The sequence below is a fragment of the Prosopis cineraria genome, unplaced genomic scaffold (genome assembly GCF_029017545.1).
Source record: "Prosopis cineraria cultivar Desert tree isolate PC_DT_omini unplaced genomic scaffold, ASM2901754v1 PC7, whole genome shotgun sequence".
In the NCBI taxonomy this organism is placed as follows: Eukaryota; Viridiplantae; Streptophyta; class Magnoliopsida; order Fabales; family Fabaceae; genus Prosopis; species Prosopis cineraria.
Genome location: NW_026555338.1, coordinates 35,778,118 through 35,798,669, shown reverse-complemented (window position 1 = coordinate 35,798,669; position 20,552 = coordinate 35,778,118). Strand labels below are relative to the sequence as shown.

The 20,552-nt window shown below is 35.4% G+C and overlaps 4 protein-coding genes across 10 annotated transcripts; 2 read left to right on the top strand and 2 right to left on the bottom strand.

Moving 5' to 3' along the window:
- Positions 1 to 1,994: 1,994 nt before the first annotated feature.
- LOC129314940 (peroxisome biogenesis protein 22-like) lies at positions 1,995 to 6,741 on the bottom strand. Of its 3 annotated transcripts, none has more exons than XM_054958419.1 (8): positions 6,348 to 6,741; positions 5,361 to 5,599; positions 5,186 to 5,233; positions 4,716 to 4,772; positions 4,526 to 4,627; positions 3,967 to 4,032; positions 2,811 to 2,912; positions 1,995 to 2,630 (listed from the first exon to the last, which is right to left on the bottom strand). In XM_054958419.1, exons 1-8 carry the CDS (start codon positions 6,412 to 6,414, stop codon positions 2,526 to 2,528), a joined length of 786 nt encoding a protein of 261 aa, XP_054814394.1. In that variant the 5' UTR covers positions 6,415 to 6,741; the 3' UTR covers positions 1,995 to 2,525. The 3 variants fall into 3 exon arrangements, with proteins under 3 accessions (XP_054814394.1, XP_054814395.1, XP_054814393.1); XM_054958420.1 differs by having other exon boundaries at positions 5,361 to 5,597; positions 6,311 to 6,740; XM_054958418.1 differs by lacking the exon at positions 6,348 to 6,741 and adding an exon at positions 5,968 to 6,069 and having other exon boundaries at positions 5,361 to 5,597.
- Positions 6,742 to 7,929: 1,188 nt separating this feature from the next.
- Positions 7,930 to 9,215, bottom strand: LOC129316092 (cyclin-U1-1). The gene is made up of 2 exons (XM_054960353.1): positions 8,567 to 9,215; positions 7,930 to 8,488 (listed from the first exon to the last, which is right to left on the bottom strand). The coding sequence occupies exons 1-2, from the start codon at positions 8,989 to 8,991 to the stop codon at positions 8,221 to 8,223; spliced, it is 693 nt and encodes a 230-aa protein (XP_054816328.1). The 5' UTR covers positions 8,992 to 9,215; the 3' UTR covers positions 7,930 to 8,220.
- A 2,029-nt stretch (positions 9,216 to 11,244) lies between these two features.
- LOC129316359 (putative zinc finger protein CONSTANS-LIKE 11) lies at positions 11,245 to 13,613 on the top strand. Of its 5 annotated transcripts, XM_054960741.1 has the most exons (6): positions 11,259 to 11,299; positions 11,392 to 11,477; positions 11,547 to 11,845; positions 12,132 to 12,362; positions 12,523 to 12,899; positions 13,202 to 13,613. In XM_054960741.1, the coding sequence occupies exons 2-6, from the start codon at positions 11,462 to 11,464 to the stop codon at positions 13,326 to 13,328; spliced, it is 1,050 nt and encodes a 349-aa protein (XP_054816716.1). In that variant the 5' UTR covers positions 11,259 to 11,299; positions 11,392 to 11,461; the 3' UTR covers positions 13,329 to 13,613. The 5 variants fall into 5 exon arrangements, with proteins under 5 accessions (XP_054816714.1, XP_054816713.1, XP_054816712.1 ...); XM_054960739.1 differs by having other exon boundaries at positions 11,245 to 11,477; XM_054960740.1 differs by having other exon boundaries at positions 11,265 to 11,299; positions 11,392 to 11,845.
- Positions 13,614 to 17,085: 3,472 nt separating this feature from the next.
- Positions 17,086 to 19,247, top strand: LOC129316415 (uncharacterized). Its single transcript, XM_054960834.1, has 3 exons — positions 17,086 to 17,901; positions 18,048 to 18,581; positions 18,677 to 19,247. The coding sequence occupies exons 1-3, from the start codon at positions 17,134 to 17,136 to the stop codon at positions 18,785 to 18,787; spliced, it is 1,413 nt and encodes a 470-aa protein (XP_054816809.1). The 5' UTR covers positions 17,086 to 17,133; the 3' UTR covers positions 18,788 to 19,247.
- Positions 19,248 to 20,552: the final 1,305 nt, after the last annotated feature.

Here is a 20,552-nt window from a genome sequence, read left to right as displayed (position 1 = left end):
ATGGCGCAACACAAGAAAAGGTTTTGATTTTATTTTATCCCCTGCAGCACCAAGGCAAAGTACCTTCTTCATCCCATTTGTAAAATATATTTTAAAAAATTTATTTAATTTTATTTATAAATTATGGTATGATTTTTTAAATAATATTTAAAAAATATTTTTAAAATTATTTTTTATGAGAAGAAAAAAAAGTAATATGATATTCCTTTCGTTTTTATTGATAGAAAAAACCATTACTTTTAGTTTTTTTTATATAAACGAAATTAATTCAATAAACATCTATTACAAATTTTATAAATTATTTCTCATAATTTTATCATTTGTAGTTATAGGAAATAATTAATAAAGACTTGATTAACACGATTAATGAAAGGTGTTATAGTATAATTTTTTATTTTCAGACATAATTAATATAATCAATTAAGTTTTTTTAGATTGCGTGATACATTTTTCTCTCTTACAAATAAAATCAGAGGGAGTATTATTTTTTAAATTTATTATATAGAAGCATATTGAAATTTTACACATTTTTATTCATTTTATTTTTTTATATTAGTATTGATAAAATTAATAAAAATTGCTTACAAAATAACGGAAAAGGTAAGTTAGTAACCAAACTCTTGTTGATTCCTTGGATGCTTCCATTCACATGCTCAATTGCACATATTGAACCCACGATTGCACATATCACATATATTAAAATAAATAAGCCATTTACTGTTATTATTTAAATTCTTTTGAAAAAAATTATAATGCTCATTAATAATAACCATTAAATAGATATTATATTTATTTCATATCATAATTAACAATCTCACACCTTGAACCAAAACAACGATTAAATAGGTAGATGAAATTGAATATGGATGAATGTAATGAAGGAAGGTAGAGAGATAATCCAAATATTATATTATATTAAGCACATTTTATCAATGATTAATAATTAATATTTAATAACGATAATAATACTAAAGTAGGTAGAGAGATAATCCAAATATTATATTATATTAAGCACATTTTATCACTGATTAATGATTAATATTTAATAGAGATAATAATACTAAAGTAGAAATTAAAACTTAATTAAAAATCACATTTTTAAAATAAAGAATGTTATTTTATTTCTCATTATTTAATCTTCATTTATTTTAGTAATTATTTTTATTTAATAAAAAAATTTATGTTATATATTTTTAAGCTTTTAAGTGAAATCATTCACTTAATCAATATCATGCATATTATGTAGTGTATGTATCAAAATGGGAAAAGCTTATATTATCTTCTAGTCATGGTATATCAATGTCATGAAAATTGACCGATCATAAATTAATATATCTTAAATTATATATGTCTAAAATAAAAGAAATGGTCATCCATAATAATAGAAATGAATATTTAAATTTAAAAATAACATGGGATAAAAAAGAAAAGCAATATCCATCAATACTTCATCTCCTAACCCAAATGTAAGTACTTATGGCATAATTTATAATTTTACGGTACATCCATACACATTCCATATTTGCTCATTTTTCTTTCCTTTACAATGCTTATGGGGTGGGTGGGTGCATGTATGCATGAATTGTAGTTGAAAAACACAGCACAATGAAACAATCAAAGTTGGCAAGCGGATGTTTTGTCTTCTTTTTCCCTCTGATCATTGTTTGGGTCAATTTCCAAATTTCATGTAATGCCCTGCTTCTACAGACATCATGACTCTTTAATCTTGATGTTACTTTGAGTTAAAGTATATTTTTACTCTTAATGTATTTTATAAAGAGCACTTAATACCCTAACATTTTTGTTTAAACAATTTTACCTTTAAAGTTATTAAAACGAAATATTTTTACTATTTTCGTCAAAATTTCACACTAACCTCAAACATTGATCATTAAAAAAATTTAACAAAAAAAACAAAAATGCTTCATTTTAATAACTTTAAGAACAAAATTACTCCAACAAAAATGTCAAAATGCTGAATGCTCCTCAGGAAATACATCAAAAGCAAATATACACCTTCACCCTATTACTTTTCATATATATGCAAATGAACCACCAGCCAGAAAACAGTTTCAAACTGGCACGAATGCTGATTAGGTTATCACATCGTTGATTTGAAACAGTGAATTCTAATGCCAGAAACATGACCAACTACAAATATAAAGAGAAAAATACTATGTTTCGTGGCTGTACAAATAAGGATCAATAGATTTTTCTTTTGTCAAAAAAAAAAAAAAGAGGGACTTTTCTATAGCCTGTAAAGTAAGGATGACGACCATTTTTATACAGTGGCATATCATTTGATCCAATATATTGCACAAAGCTCAAGTATAAAGGGCAAAAAAAAAAAAGATTAAAATTTCTTCTTTGATACGGATGCACGGTATTCATCTGAAGACCCAGGGACAACACCCTCACAAGTTTGAAGAAAATCTACCTAGTATGGTCGCTAGAGGCCAAGATCCAGAAGGAAACAACTGAAATCAACTTCACGAATAACAATTCATCTTCTAGTAGATTGAGTTTCATATAGATCCAAAGAACTGTTCCAGGGATGAAGCACTGAACACATTAGCAGCAGTTCGTTCGGTTCTAAAAGGACAGACATGAAGTTCGTACTTGATAAACCTCTGCAACATGATTTGTTAACCATGAGATATATAAATATATATATATACATATATATATGCATGACAGAATTTCAGCCTAGAAAGAAATGACATTAAGTGTATTATATCAAAGTATGCACAAAATATCAAAGTATGTACAAAATAACAGATGAATGTAAATTTAAGTTTCTAACAACATACAGCTAACTGAGAGATAATTTCCGGATTTGTGTCAACATGCCAATCTGGTTCCAACTGCCGAACAAATGATGACCGCCCATTCTCTGTGCTACAGAAGAGGACCTGCATGCAGATGCCGGTATAAAGGTACGTGACAAAAAGTTACTTCAACCTTGAGAAAAAGTAGGCAGCAACAATTATCAATATCAGAACTTTACAAGTTGCACAGAAGAAGTTGAACACATCACAATTCCATAAATTACTATACATTTACATAGTCTGCAATTTCAATCTGATTTGTTGAGCGCATCAAATATACAATCACTAGAATTCATGCAAGATCAAAGTGTAGAATTCCAGGTCCCAAGGATATCTTGAAAGGAAAAAAAAAAAAAAACACTGGAGAAACAATGGGAAAATGACCACTAAGGTACAAAGTTTTTCTTCATTAGAACCCCTTGTCATCCTCACCATCTCCTCTGACAAATTATTTTCTAAAGAACAACTCCATACTGAATTTGTTTTGGGTCCTTCCAACATCTATCATGACTCTTTCCCAAAAGAACCATCGAATTAAATCCTTCAGGATCTCTCTATAGGGATGCTCCTTAAATTAGCATCACTGTCCTTTAGATCATCTCTGAAAAAGATGTCGTGGTATAACAAAGGTTAATGCAAATTCTAATCACATGCGATGTTTACTATCAGAAGTTCAGAACAAATATGAATACACTTCTACTGAAATAGAGAGAAAATTTAGGAGTTTGGAGGCGAGGGGGAGTGAAGAAATCTAAGGAAAATGGAAGGAAAGAAGTGGAGCAAAAAGGGGTGGTCAAATGATAATTTCCTTCCCCTTGCCGGAGAAAACGTCTTCCAACATCCTCCAAATTGGGGAAACATGAAAGTATAAAGACAAAAGGAACTTTCAAGTATTTTGGAAACCAAATCCTTCATCATCTTTCCATCACTATTAAAAACTCCGATGCAAAGTAAAAGTTTCAATGAAATTTTCCCTTCCCCTTCATTACCATCCATCAAAACATTCTACTAGTGTGGAAAATTAATTGAATAAAAGTTGCACATACTCAAGGCTGACAAAATACCCATCAATGCCATACAAAGAAGATGGCTAAGCCTAGTGGAATAAAAAGGTTTTAGTAGGTTTGAATTCTCAGACCTTGTCCCTGACCAGACCACCTGAAGTGAAAACCCCAGCCTCTTCTAATGCTACAAGAACTCTTTTCTGCAGAACAATTTATAATAGACTGTAAACTTTTGAACATTGTCAATATAGCAACGTAAAATCATTATAAAGTGGCCTGTAATCAATCTTACTTTGGACGAAATATTAACAGCAGTGAGAAAAATACAACCTTGAAACATTTGATGCATATAGCTGTTACCACTATTATGATCTGCCTTGCAGGATATATGAGCTGATCGAAAGTTAAAGAGAAATGATATAAATGGACATATCACATGTCTGACGTGACATCAATGATGGTTACAGAACAAGTTCCAGGCATTAAAGATACTCCCAACGTAAAAATTTTTACCTCAAAAATCTATAGAATATCTTAGTTCATTACAGTACCATCAGTTCTAAAATAACAATGCTGAACCACTACATAGGAAAATGGTCTTGCTGCATATACTGTGAAGTATTGCTCATCCAGTCCATTATGCTCATCAAATAATACGTGAGGTTAAGTGATTTAGACTGTCAAATAACACACCTCACTTTCATCATCCAGAACTCGTTCCATAAGATATAGATCACAGAATCTTGTAATCTCCAACAACACTTCCAGCACAGAAGACCTCACAGTAGCTTGTCTCTGGCAAAAGTAGAATGAACCACATTGATCTGTTTATCCATATTGATGTCTTCGAACAAAATGAAAGAAGAAAGGATAATTGTACTACCTGAAGCTCCTCTGGACTACTTTCCTCAAAGACCACTCCTAGAAGGCTACAAGTTACCTGCATATGACACAGACTAAGTCATAAAATTTTACCATGCAAGACAGAAAAATTTGATCCAGAACAGAGTGTAAAACTTAAAATCTTCTACGCCTGTTTACAAATGTAAAAGCACAAACGTACGAGCTGAGACAAAGGAGAGGACTAACGATCGTGCAGAATTACCCTTTTGGATGCAATGTGATAGAAGACTCGATGCACCTTATCCGTGACTAGATGTTTATCACAAGATTTTTGTTCTTTTTCTTTCTAAATCGTATCTTATCAAAGTTTACCATAATTTGAAATCAGGTTCTTTTTAAAGCAAGAGCACATCTGTAAACATACTGCGATGGTCTTTTTATTCTTTCTTTTTTTTTTAAAAAAAAAAAAGGCTTGTTCAAGAAATTACAAGCAAGGATATGCATAATTACCTTTCTTCCTTCACTCAACTTCTGCCGAACTATCTGCCCCAAGGTTGGCTGGAAAGATTTAGGAATAAGCAAGCCAAGAGTGTCCATCATTTGAAAAGCAATCCAATTTGCCAAGCATTAATCCTAAATAATTTATGTATTGTCTGAAGCAAAGTGCAGTGACAAGCATGTTTACCTTTACTGGCTGTACAAACCCATCAACAACATTTTGTGCCCTTGAAACATCTAACGGTGAACAAACCCCAGATGCAGTCAATGAGGCACTAGATTGAGTATTTACACCAGAAGCATCAGGTGCAGCAGTTTGTCGCTTCCTTTGCCTACGTTGAGATCCACTAGGGGATCTCAATAGTCTCCAAGTGAAGAAAACTAAAACAGCAAGACCCGCAACTGCCCCAATAGAACGTGAATCCTAATACCAAGTGAAGCATTTTGATGAGCTCAAAAGTTACCCAATTTAAAGATGGCTGTTACTTGTTATTACACTTCCAAGATGAAAAGGAGACACTCGTTAAACAAATTGAAGCATAAATAAACTACCAAAAAACTAAGGCATTATTGAAGATTACATATGCTTAAAAAAGACAGGGTTGAGAGACAAGGAGGAAAAACATTAATTCCGAAAGTACATAATTAATATGTAACAAAGCGAACAACATAGAAGAGATCTTTCATGCTATATGTGCACTTGGCATCATTTAGACAACAAAATGAGCATGAAAACTTCTCCCTCCCTAAGCCCAAAGAGATATAAGCTTTCAAGCAGTCAAATTTCACCCTACATTATCATTGCTAGCAGCCAGCCACACTATGCGCTTCCTGCGCTTGATTCTTCTAGGATTACCCGGTATGAATAAATTATTCTTCATTTTTTTGTCTTAAATGCTTAACGTCGTTTACCAGGCCACGGATCATATAAACTGTCAATTAAGAATCATACTACCACAACAAACTATACTCTGAACTAGCTGCGAATAAAAACAACTCCAAAGAGAAGAAAGCACCAGAGAGAGAAAACCCCAGGGGATAAAATACACAGAAAAATCAGCATTCTTGTGTACGACAGAATGTACATTAGATCCATGAAGTGGACATTAAAAAGGAAGCTAAGATGAGCAAAAGTACCATAGTATGAAGCAAGATTGCAAAGAGATTAGATACCTCATCGTGAGAAAAGATATCATACGCTTGATCAGGGGGAGCGGCTCTTCTTTCGAGGTGTCGGCCATCGTATACCGACTTCCTCCAACAGTCCGCCTGACCAAAGATTCCTCTTTCTTTTTTTCTTTTGTTTTTTTTTTGGCCCGAAAAGATTCTTCTTGTTCCAGACCGATGAGGTTTCAGAGGATAGCTTAAATTCGTAGCACCTTCCTCGATAATCACTTGGTAGTGCCCGAACGAGAAACTACGTTCAGAATCCAGAAGCTTTCGATACAAGAAGACTTCTGTCTGTCTATTTTTGAACCCTATGACTCTTTCCACTCCATTTGCCTTTACGGGGCGTGTATTTATTTCATCTGGTTTCTCCTCGATTTCGTTTTCATCTTCTTTTTATTTGCATTTCTTCGTCTGGATTTTTTATGCATTAGATTATCCTTTTGACGTTTCTTCCTGATGGATTAATTACTTTTTATGAACCTTCTTCATGGGGAAAAAATTACTTTTTATGAACCAAGATGCCTTTTTTAATACAAAATTAACTTGATTGTCAGAGAATTAAATTGTTATTCAAAAGGATCGGCTTCTATTTTTTGTTAACTAATATTAACTTCCATGGGTTGCTGATGCTCTATCTCTATCTGATCTAACTTGTAGAAAAGAAATTATAATTGCCAAGATTTGTGTAATAATTTATCCAAAGTAGTTTCATTTAACATGCTCATGCCATTTTTTTTGGACATGCAAGACTCGAATGATGGGATTTATATGTAAGCATTATTTAGGGTCCTAACTATTTTATTTTCTCTATATTGGCTGCTGAATATATCCGAAGCCTTGTGATGTCTGTCTTGAAATTTTTTTGACAGAGATTAGGAGTTTATTTTTCGCCTTCCATCTTTGAAGGCAGGATGCAATAAAGGCATTCCCTTAATCAGGAGGCTCGCTAATAAGTCACTTCCTTGTATTATCATGCGTCATGATGTAATCTTAAAGTAAAAAAATTAGGTGACACATGGAGAGATATGAGAACAAGAATGGAAAGAAAGAAGGAACAAGATTCCATTAGTATTTCTTATTTTCCTCTGACATTTTTAGCATCTAGTCATTTGACAGAATATGCTAGAATGCGTTAAATTTTCCATACTTCCGTAGTTTAACAAGTTAATTTCCTCCCCCTTTTAATTTAAATCACATTTTTCAAGACATTAAAAAGAAGATTTCATTCCAAAGCTAATACAGGCCATCTGCCAATTGAAAACCTAATTTATTCTTCCCATGCCTCATATTCATATCTGTAGAGAATTAGATTTGTGAAATTGAATACAAATAATTTATACTATCCATACAATACTGATGGTATTCTACATTTAACTTCGCAAATCTCATCCGAAAACCACCTTGCTTCTTGGGGGAAAAAAAAAGAAAGAAAAGAAAAAGCCTGGTCAGAATTATTAAAGGGCTTAGCATTTTGTATACGAAAAGATATAATTTCACACCTAGCCTTCCACTTCAACCGGGAGGTGCACGAAAGATAAGTATTTGAGCATTGATGTTCTGCAAATAGGGATTCAGACTTGCCCAAGTTGAAAACCCACATATCATTGATAATGGATGAGATAGAAGATAGCCACCGAGGCTATTCAACATTGCTCCAATTTTAATAACTAACAAATTTCGATTATAGCCAAGTTGACACTACTCGTATGGATTCCATGAACTACAAGCTTCATCCTTTTTCCGCAGGAATAGAAAGGTGTGACACGATTTGAGAAGATTATGAAAACGAGGAAGAATGAAAAGAGGAGGGAAGCAGGGGACCCAAAATTCAGCAAAACAAATGACTCAAGGTCATTAGGTCAGCCCGCAAGCACAATTTAAGATGATGGGGAAGAGTTAAAACGATCTTCAACTGATATTTCGGTCTCAGGGTCATCTACAGCGCTGGCTACCAATGCTCTCTCAATCTTCATGCCTGTCCCATTCACAAGCATCTCTTTTTCCAAGTGCAAGCAGTAGCCTTCGAAAACCCGAGAGCTTACCATCACTCCAAAATCTAATAGAAAGAGCAACTCTATTTCAAGCTTGTTTAATTCAGCGTTGCTCACTCCTCCCACTCGAGCATAAAACGCGTTGTCATAATGTCTGCAACAGAGAGAGACAAAAAGATGGTGAAATTTGTACAGTCGAATTGAAGGAGAAAGTTCAGAGAATGCGACTCACACATCATCCAGCATCTTGGAAGCAACCATGACGCTGGTAATTATCAATCTGTGTACATTCAAGGATACCACAAGCGAGTCAGGGTGCCTATGTATGAGCCTGTCTATATACGCATAACCAACCACGAAACAAGATGGGCTGCAACTAGTGTACTTGTAAATCCTCTCCAAATACTTGGGTATGCTTATGCTCGGAGCTCTCACACCATGAAAGGGTTTCAAGCTCTTCCCGAGTCTCACAGAGCCACAGCACAGCCCGTCGAGCTGCTGGTCCAGGCCATCAACGAGCCTGTCATTTCGTGCCACCAGCTTCTCTATCATGGAAGATAGGACACAGAGCACTCTAGGTAAGCTGAGCTCGCTCTGGCTCGTCTCCGGCTGCAGCTGCCGGCCGGTATGGTTGCTGTACTCTGCGGCTGCTAACATTTAGGCCATCGAGTGGGTTCACCGAGAGAATTACGGTTGGAGTGGTCAAGAGCAAGAGCAAGAGTACCGAGTCTCATGTTTCATGTCTGCTCGTTATCTGGTTTGAACGAACCACTCAGTGGATGGCTGACACGTTCACATATGCCCTGACACATGAGAAATTTAGCATCTTTTGCTATCGGGGAGTCTGGTGATGGAATGGTAGGGTGTGGACTGTGGAGGGAAGGGAATCAGGGATAGATAGATCCTGGCTGTGCCACGAAAATCCACCAACAGGGGTCCCAGTTTCATGTCGTACTTGTGACAGAAGAAAACAATAAATTGCCCAAGAATATACAGTCTGGCAACGTCGTGTCGGGCCAACACGAAAGAAGAACAGTCCTGGCCCCTACTGCGCAATCACAAGATTTGATGTGCCCAAGGCTACTCAAATAAAATGTTGTAGTTCCATTAAGGTCACCAGATATTGGAAAACGTGGCCTACTTCAGCTTGGTTTTGGCTCTTTTGTTCTTAAAAAAATGGCATTAATTTTTGTTCAAGGTTCGGCCCTAAACAGGGGAAAACAGAAATAATTAAATCACCAATAACCAGCTATACAGCTATTTTTCGTGGTATGTTTAATTAAACTTTTAATTGAAATCAAATAACTTACCATGATACGAATTTTATTTTTAATGAACGTGGATTCAAAATAAGTTACATTAAAATCATTGCAATACATATTTTAAACAATATACATAATATAAAAAGGTGGACAAAAATTACGTTATAGCCTTCAGTTGCACCTTTTTTGTCATTGACTTTATACCCTGTCAATTTTTTTTATCATATTCCATTTTCCTATGCTAATTTCCATTTAAATTGGCATTTAAGGAGAAATTTTCCCCAACTCTCCGGATGACAGCTTTTATTTTAAACGCGTGCCTTCTAGTTTAAAGCATAGTAGTAAACTAGAAATTAAAGGCACTGAGTCATAGAGTAGCTAGCGGGTTTAATTAACAGCTATTTCAATTGCATTATGGTCAACGTCAACATTTAAAAGACGAGTGTGTGCCCATCGGCTTTGCATTTGTAAAATGGACAGAGATCGTACATTTGCCATATCGTTTAGGAGAGTTCTACGTATATTTGCCAATACAGTTCGTTTTAAATCCTAACGGAACGTATGAACATTATTGTTTAAGTGTAAAAATAAAAAGAATCTTTTTTTGCCAGAAAAAATAAAAAGACTTATCCCAGGCAAAAATAAAAATAAAAACAAAAAGATTCATCCTAACAAAAACAAAATACAAGCACATTTAAAAGAAAACCATTTTTTATTTAAAAAAATGCAACCATGTTATAAAAAAGCATTATTATCTTTTTCAATGCGTGTTTAATTGTTTTTATTTGTTGGAATTTGAAATCACTCCCGAATTTAGAGTGATTTGATAAAAAAAAAGTGTTATCAATCTATATTATTTAAATTATTTTTAAATAGCATATAAAGAATATAAATTAGGCGACATCGATTAGTTTTTTAGAAACTGTTATGCAACAAGTCGATCAAAAAAAGAAACCGTGATCTAACAAACCCCACGTGTCCTCCTTCCCGGAGAAGCCTCGAAATTATTACACATATCTCGCCCATAACGCGACTGCTAAGCTAACTAGGAGATATATATATATATATATATATATATTCTTTATTTATTTATTTTTTTACTGCGGCCGAGAAAGCAGGCGCTGACTATACCGATTTCCCCCCAGGATCTCCTCCCAAGCCAGCTCAGATCCTCTCTTCAAACCCCAGATTTCGCCACGTGACAGAAATTACGGAAGCGTAGAAAAAGCACTTCTGTAAATAGTTTCCCATTCAACCATCTCCTTCTTCCTTCTCTCGCTCAACTCATCATCATTCGCTACCTTCTCATCGTTCACAGCCCAGTAAAACAACTTTCAAATTTTCTAGACATCGATCAGCTCACATTCTTCCAGCTGTTCCTGGGCGGCATTCTTAGCAGCATTCGCATAAAGCTCATCGTCCTGTTTATTCTGATGTTCACTTCACACGCAATTATATAACACGTAGCATTAAAACAGCTGATCTTTTAATTTCAGTTACAAAGATAAAGGTGTACGTGTCATGTATTGTCAGGTGACACCTCGTAGCTTTCGTTACAGGAAGATTAAAGAGTTCGACGATGGAGAAACAGAATAAATATAACCATAAGCTGTGTTGAAAAGCAATTTAGTAAAATGAACAAGAATAATTAAGGAGTGAGGGGACGGAGGATTATGGATTCTCTATGCGAGTTATGTGTAGTGGTAAGAGCTGTGGTGTATTGCAAGCGTGATTCTGCGCGTCTCTGTTTGAATTGTGATGCTTATGTTCACTCTGCCAACGCTTTGTCGCGCAGACATCCTCGCTCGCTGGTATGTGACAAATGCCAAGCCCAACCAGCGATTGTCCACTGCGTGGATGATAAAATGTCTCTGTGTCAAGGTTGTGATTGTAATCGAAATGTCTGTCTGGGATTAGGACACAGGCGTCTGATGTTGCTTAGTTACACAGGTTGTCCGTCTTTCGCTGAGATGTGTAGGATCTGGCCCTTTGCTTTTGACTCTACCTCGAGCGGTTTACCTCGTAGTTGGGGATCTTTTAATTCCTTGCCAAAGAATGAAAGCATCTGTTTCGCGCAGCTAGATGACAATGATGCATCCGTCGGTGGCAAGTTGAGTGAACTTGAATCTTGCACAAAGTATGACCCTAAGATGCCTCAATCCTCAATCCTTCAACCAAATCCAAATTTCATGCCCTATTGCAGAGATCAACCAGTTTTATTTCCTCAAGACTCTAAACTCCTGCCAAAGGTATTGATTTGTTTTACTTTTGTACTCTACTATTCTAGTTATTAACAGTGCGTGTATTCTACTTTTTCAGGATATCACACACAGTCCAAAGTTCATTGACACATAGGGTATTCCATTATTTCACAGGGCGAGAAGTACTAAAATAGTTTAAGGAGTAGTATTTAGAATTTTCAAAATTAGAAGTATGATTAATGTAAGGTTGTTAAGTTCAATCAATCCTATGATTACTGCGTTATCCTTCTCAACCAAAGCTGATCCAAGTTTATTTTCTCCCAAAACTGGTGAGATGCAGGGATTTCACGATTCCAAGGACATTGGAATTTCCGAGGCTGACGACCTCTGTGAAGCTCTTAACATGGACAGTGTTCAATTGAACTTTGAAAGTGCTAATGAAATGTTTGATTGCTCCCAAGGCGCCACTGGTTACCAGCTGGAGGATGGAGGATTGGATTGTCTATTAATCGAAAAAAACTTATCAGTTACAGAATCTAATGGCCTTATTCAGAATACCATGGAGGTTGTCCTGCAATTCATAGCTTCTTTTATCATTCTCTAGCAGGCGAAATTAAAGAAAAGGGCTAGTTTCTTCTGCTTTCCTTTTTATTTGTCCCTCCAAAAAAACTAGGTAATTTACTAGTGATGCACGAAACTAATAGTCGGCAATCTGATTGTTTCAGGCATCATCATCAGTCCAGCAAGGTTGCGTGGGTTTTCAATCATCCAGGGAAGGTGGATCAGGTTCTATGATCCAGGGGATGAACAGAAATGCAAATTGTGTACTTATGAATCCTAGCTGCAACGGAGAAATGAATATGGGATTTCCTCAGGGTCAAGTTCATTCAAGTATGCCGCTATCATTGCCCACCATCAATTGTGATAGTGACACTACCACTACGGATTTTCAGGATTGTGCCACTTCTGAGTTTCAAGATTGTGGGTTATCACCAACACTATTGACAGTTGATACACCATGGGAATCAAATTTGGGGTCTACATGCCCACAAGCAAGGGAGAAAGCTAAAATGAGATACATTGAGAAAAAGAAGACTCGAACGTAAGTGCCTTGCTAGTTATCCAAGTGCGTGCCTGTGTTATAGGGTATATTGAACATATAAATGTTTTTGAGACCTTAAAACACACTCCCTCTTTCACATTATTTGCTGCACATCCTGGTTGTACACTGGGACAGGTAAATTTCTCAGACACCTAAAAATATATAGTAGGTATATTTTAATCTTTCGCAGGTCTAGCTAGAGACACACGTACTAGTCGAATTCATTTTCTGAATTAGACACTGAGAAATTGTTGGCTGGTTGCAATTGTTCTTTGGCTGGTATGCTCATTTATGATATGCAGGTTTAGTAAACAAATAAGGTACGCGTCTCGCAAAGCAAGAGCTGATACTAGAAAACGTGTAAAAGGTAGATTTGTGAAAGCAGGAGAAGAATATGATTATGATCCTCTTGTGACAGAGAACTACTAAGGCATATTATCAGTCATTTCCTTCCCTGCAAGATTTGTGGTTCTGACTGATAAGATAGCCACTGGACATTTTTCTTTTGTCCAGCACCACTAGACGTTTTCGGCACTTTGTTTTGTTTGCAGTTTTAATTTATACGGCGGGAAGATTTGTTCATCTTATATGAGTCATGAAATTTTGAAAGATTTTGAGCTCAGCTATACTATTATTCAAAACTTTTTTTTGCACAGAAATCAGACATTTTTGGCACTTTGTTTTGTTCGCAGTACTCCTTCTGCAGCAATATTTATGAACTGTTCTTTATTTTGTGTGAATTTTTTGTTGTCATACTCTGTGATGTTTTTTGTATTCCGTGTGAATGTAATGGACAACTTTGGTGCAAGGTAATGTTATTTGAAATCTACTGTGAAGTGCTTTAAACATAATTTATGTAAAGTAATTTTAACTATATGTTGTTACGTAAAATATGAAAGCATGATTACAACTGCCTAAATATTAATGTACAAAGAAGTGAGATAAAATGAAAGTAAATAAATTATGTAAGGAAGTGCTTCGTGTGCAATACACGAGGGAGTGAATAATTGTTAATCTAAAAAGAAATCAAATATGCAAAGAATTAATTGAAGGGCTTACATTTGAAACATTGCAAAAGTAATTGCTTTTTCCTTTTTTCTTTTTTGACCTAAATAAATGCTTGCATTTAAACCAAGATAAATATTGCGTTTATTTATCTGGAGAAATGTCTATAGACTGCATGAGGTTTGAACTTTGAATAGATTCCAATTGTATTACAATGAGTTCCCATGCATTCAGAAATCAAAGGGTAATTAAGAGAGGTGCAATATATACATATATATATTGGAGTAGATAAATGGAACAAAAAATAAGTGTAGCGGAAATTTATATATTATATCATCTTCTAGCAACTCCTTCCCACAAACAAAAATAAAAAATAAAAAATAACAATTAGAGACCTCATAAAATATTAATTATAATTACAGACTCTGAATTATAAAATCACAATATGATCTTTATTTACAATAAAATATCTTTTATTGATTGACTTAAATTCACAGTTAATTTTTGTAAATTTTAACTAACATTACAAAGATTCTCAAGTATCTTTTATAAATTTTTTAAATGATTTATCTATATATTACAACAAAAAAATTAGAAATGATTGGCTTAAGATTTACAATTAAGTCTTGTAAATTTTCAACTGACTTTACAAATAATCTCAAATTAGAGTTGGAAAAACAGGTCGACCTTTAATGGGCTTGGGTTTAAAAGGGCCAGCCCGTTTAAGTTCAAGTTTCCTTTAAGGGGTTTAATACTGAAGCTCAGCTCTCAGTATAACGGGCTTAAGGCTGGCCCTACGAGCTTCAGGCCCTTTTGCTTTTTTTTTATTTTTTTCAAATTAAAACTGATTCAATTATTCCACTATAATATAAAATATTACTCTAATATCAAATCACATAAGCTAAACAACAATAATTAATAAACAAACTAACTAACCACAATAAGCAAATAACAATATCCAAAGAAACAAAACAACATCTAAATAAGCTAGATATTAGAAACACAATCCAAATGAAAAAGATAGTATGCAACCGTGCATGATTCAACAAATGAAGGAAGGTTAAAGAGTATGAGCACCAATAAATGAGGACTTCATGAACAAACCACCCAAGAAAAACAGAACAGAGAACACCCAGGCAAAAGAGGAGAAGGCTTCGACCTTCATGAACTCAGGGACTCACAGACTCAGGGCCGTCAGATTGAGCGTTGAGGAAGAGCGATTGACACAGCCTTCATCATTGTTGAGGATGGATCTGGAGATGGGCGTGGATGTGTAAGGGTGAGGCAGTCGGTGTCTCTCGGTGGTGGGCGATGGCTGAGTTCAAATCTGACTCTTAATCTGAAGGGTGAATCTATGAGATCCTGAAGGAGAAGGAGATCTAGAGACAATTGAAACAATCTCAACCTCATTGCATCTTGGCTCTCATCAGCTCCAACTTGTGTTCACTAAACGAACATGATGCGCAAATTGAATTAGGAATTTTAGATTTTAGGGTTAGCTTTTTTTTTTAATTCCCTCCTTTAGTAGATATTAGCTTAACTCACACAATTATTGTCCAACCCAGACGATGTCCAATCCACAAAAGGCATGAGCCTGCCTACATGTCTATAATTGAAAAAAATTTACAAGGGCTTAAACGGGCTGGCCCTCGGCCTGTTAGGGCCAACCCATTTAAATTAGGGCTTAAACGGGCTAGCCCTTTTGAGATCGATTGTCATTTTGAAGGTTCTAATTGTAAGCCCAGCCCTCTTATTAAACGGGTTTAAACAAGTAGGCTTGACAAGCTCAGCTCATTTTTTCGGCTCTATCCCAAATGTATTTTGTAAATTCCCAAGCAATTTGTTTATATATTAACAATAAAAAATTATAAGTGATTGACTTACAATTTATAATTGATCTTTGTAAATTCTCAACTAATGTTACAAATAATTCTAAGTATATTTTATTGATTTCTTAAGTTTTTATTCATATGTTAATAATAAAAAATTGAGATTCATGACTGATTTTCATAAATTCCCAATAGATATTGCAAATAATCTCAAATATATTTTGTCAATTTTTTGATTGACTATTCACATTTTTTTAAATATAAGTAAGGACTATGGTCTATTATTAAAATTTAATAATTTAAAATCTGTAATTATAATTAATATTTTTATGCACTCCCTAATTGTCATTTAAAAAAAATCATTTTTTCTTTTAGAGGCCATGATTAATTCATTCGACTGAGTTCGGAGGCCGCACTTGTAAGTAGTCACCAGTGACATGCATTTTTAATGGTAACTACTTATTGATATACGTATGTAGTTATGTACGACGTATTAATAAACTAGTTTAAAATAATGGTCATTAACCCACCACTTTGTTAGAATTTCTCTCTGACTATACGTTGTAAAACGCTCAAGACTTAAGAGGATCCAATTTTATTTTTCTCATGCACAGGAAAACATACGTAACAGAAGTAACCGTTAAATCATCACATACAAGTTGTTCTCACGATCGAATTCCTCTGGATAAGAACATGCATCATCAATGCAGAATGTTACTGCATCACGAAAGCTTGAATGCTAAACGATTTGCATTAATGCAATTTATAACCAGAGGAGAACCTTCCTTATAATAATTTTATCAAATTAAGACAGTTAATCATTTATACGTTTACCTGAGACCTGCCGTTATTTATTTCTGCATACTAAAATACTTATATTGTGTACCAGCAGAGTTTTTTGTGCTGAAGAGAAAACGACAACTCTTTTCTCCTCTTTTTTTGAAGGGGGTCTAAGGTCCATACTCTTTTACACACATTAATTAATGCTTTTCCAAATACATTATAATCAAATTACTTATATATGTGTGTGTGTGTGTGTGTGTGCAGGAGATCCAAATATTAGATCTTCATCCTAGGTTAAAAAAAAAAAAAGATCCTCATCCAAGCTAACGTATGGAAGTGGTTGGCTTGACTTTCCCCCGTCGTTCTATTACCGTCAGCAAGTAGCTGAATTTCTTTCGCGTTCTCCGTAATGCATGATGAGGTATCGACCAACTTTTTTTGACCAGAATGAAAGATCATTACTAACTCTCCACGTGGAAGCCTGTATTTCCCGGAAGCGCTTTTTCTTAATTATACAGTTCTGACTCTACTCTCCTTCTTACAAATAGCACCACTTTGTCAATCTACAAGAAATATTGAACCTCTATGCACAGGCTCATCCCTTTTCCCTGGTAAATATGCGGGTTTTCCTCGGCCCCACCAAACCCGAATCTCTGATCAGCTTCATAGTAGTCTCTTCTTCATTCTGTGCTGTTTTTCTACTCGTGTCGATACTACTGCTACGCACTGGTGATCTGGTCGATGTCCGTTCTTCATCAGAATATGTATCTGCGCCGACCACTCTCCATCATGTCGTTTTTGGTCTCGCTGCCACCATGCGTTCATGGCCTGAGCGGAAGGACAATGTCAGGCTATGGTGGAAACCCGGTCAAGCGAGAGGATGTGTGTTCGTTGACAGCCTTCCTCCTCTTGAACACCGTACCAACAACGATACTTCTGATCTCCTTCCTCTCTGCGTCTCCCAAGATACTTCTCGTTTTCGTTACACTTACAGGGGTGGTCTCCGATCAGCAATTCGAGTGGCACGCGTTGTTGCAGAGACTGTGGCTCTGAATCATTCTAATGTGAGGTGGTATGTGTTTGGGGACGATGACACAATTTTCTTTCCCGAGAATTTGGTCAAAACACTGTCAAAATATGATCATCGGCTTTGGTACTATGTCGGCACCCACTCCGAGATTTATGAACAGAATCGTTTGTATGGTTTTGGAACGGCTTTTGGCGGAGCAGGCTTCGCAATCAGTTCCTCTCTCGGAAAAGTTTTAGCGAAGGTTTTTGATTCTTGTATAGAAAGATATCCCCATCTCTATGGAAGTGACGGGAGGGTCTCCTCTTGCATCACAGAGCTTGGCGTGGGCTTAACAAAGGAGCCCGGATTTCATCAGGTACGAATTCAATTGAAAATGCTGAAAGTATGAAATTCTATTTCACATTTGATTTGCTGGGAAACTTTAATTTATTTCCCCACAAGGTCATCTTTTATCCTCTCATGAATCCTCTTTTTTTTCATTTGCGAATGGAACCGAATCAGGTTGATTTGCGGGGAAATCTCTTTGGTCTATTGGCCGCACATCCGGTGACTCCCTTGCTATCCTTGCATCATTTGGATCACACAGATCCGATATTTCCCAACATGACCAGAAAACAAGCTCTGCATCATTTATTTAGAGCCGTGAATGTTGATTCCCAGAGGATTTTACAGCGCACAGTTTGTTATGACAGGTGGTTTTCATGGACGATTTCAGTGTCATGGGGCTATGCTGTTCAGGTGTTCCCGAATCACATGTTTCTTCCAGATGCTCTGAACGTTCAACCAACGTTCAGGCAGTGGAATAGGAGAAATGTTTTGTCAGGAGTATATACTTTCAACACCAGAGAACTTCACCCCGATCCGTGCAGAAGACCCACCATTTTCTACTTTGACAGTGTGTCTTCTGGTAAGGATGGCAGAATCATCACCCGTTATAAGAAATCCTTTCAAAACTGCTCTTATGATGCAGCGTCGCCCAGGAAACTGGAAAAGATCACAGTTTTAACGAATAAACTCGACCTTGACGTCAAACAGGTATTCTTTATGTCATCACATGTAGATAGATAGAGCTACAATGACGAGATGACTTGACAGAGAATTGTCATTTTCTTAAAAATTTTGGTATTCAGTTGCAGGCTCATAGAAGGCAATGTTGTGATGTGTTGCGGTCTAGCCCTCGTGATTTAATGGAGATTGCAATCAGAGACTGGAAAGACGAGGAATTGATCTATATGCACTGATGTACCGTAACAGAAGTATATCGAAAAACCGTTTTTTTTTTTTTGTTGCATGCTCAGGGTTAAAGGACATCATTGCGGAGAGATGGTTATAATCTAAAGTTCGAATTTTTACAGATACAGGTATAAAGTTGAAGTTTAAAGTCATTAAAGAAGCCAGGGAAAAGAAAGATGACGAACGAATAAGAAACCATGTGAAAATGCTTTATTTGTACTCAAACGTTTGTTTATTTTTAGAGCATGCGTAAATATTCGGCAATGTAGCTGTTAGTTAAGGCAGCGTGATTCTGATATTTTTATTCTGATCATGTGTCGCCGCATTACGTGAACCCAAGACGGTTGGCGGGTTACTCCAGTAAAGCTTTGTGTGATTTTTCTCTAGGGGTAACAAATTGACCAACAACACCACATTTTATAAATCACTCATTTAAATTATATTCTCATTTCCTCTTCTAGATAAATAAATAATTCCCGGTTCCACAATGATCTGGCTCTCCCTTTGCGTTTTAAGTACGTAAGCTATAAAAAAACAATTTAAATTAAATATGCACTCTTAGTCTTAGTCATGTTTATTATCATTATTTATCAAAATATATACTTATATATAGCTGTCAGTGCATCATACAATTTTGAGCTTTGTGCGATGTCTGGACCCGAGATCTATAAAAGGAAGGCATGCAAATTCTTAAATTTAAGAGGGAAGCTTGCTCGTGAGGACCAAATGATAACCATATCTTAATATTAAGGACATCAAATTCGCATTGCTGGCTAGTAATGATTAATTTGACTTGTAAAATGATGACCAAAATGTTATTGCAATAGGTATTGCATAAATTTATAAAGTCTTGCTTTAGTGTCTGTAAGTTATTTTTCATGTTGAAACACTTGGATCCTAAAAAAATTTATAAAAATTGTTTTTCATAATTTATAAGAGGTTTTGTTAACTTCATACGATTTTTTTAATTCTTTTAAACTAGCAAGGTTTAAAACCTGTACTGTTATGTACATGGGATATGAATTGGATCCTTAATTAAAAGAGTTACCTCGTGGCATGAGAACTTTTGTTTCTGGCGATTGAGATTCACAGTATTGGTAACAAATGTCAATTACCAATCCTTTGGTTTACCACAAGATTTCAAATTTTTTGTTTTTATGATAACAAAATCATGTTGACTTTATTCTAGGCGCTGTCGTCACTTCGCATGACACCTTTCATTCTTGTTGATTGATAACAAAACTATTCACTAAATTCATTTTAGGGTTGAGGGACAAAAATTTTTCAAAAGTTTTTTTTTTAAAAAGTAGTTAGTATCCTTACCTTTCAATTGGAGTAATGTAAAGTATGAAAAATGAAACAATCTCACCCTGCCGTTAAATGACTTAGATCTAAAGTTAGTTGATGACTAATAAAATCTTCCTTTGACCAAAAATAGGACATGTGACATACTGAGATGGATAAATAAAAAATTAAAAAAAAAAAAACAACATCCTCACTCTCATCTCTCTCCTTCTTCCATTCACACTCTAGTTTGAAGCTAACCGCTGACCAAGGAGCTTGGCCACAAGTTCGACGGCGAGATCATCGAGCGGTTGCTCTAGTAGGCAAAGCCCATTTTGATCACCACTCTAAGTCAAGATTCTTTAGCCAACTTTGAGTCCACTCTTCCTCACACTTTGCTTTGATTTTTTTCCTTAGATCTAGAAATGATTGAACCAAACAACATAAAATCTTGAAGCATCAAAACCATATTTCGTTGAAATTGAACTA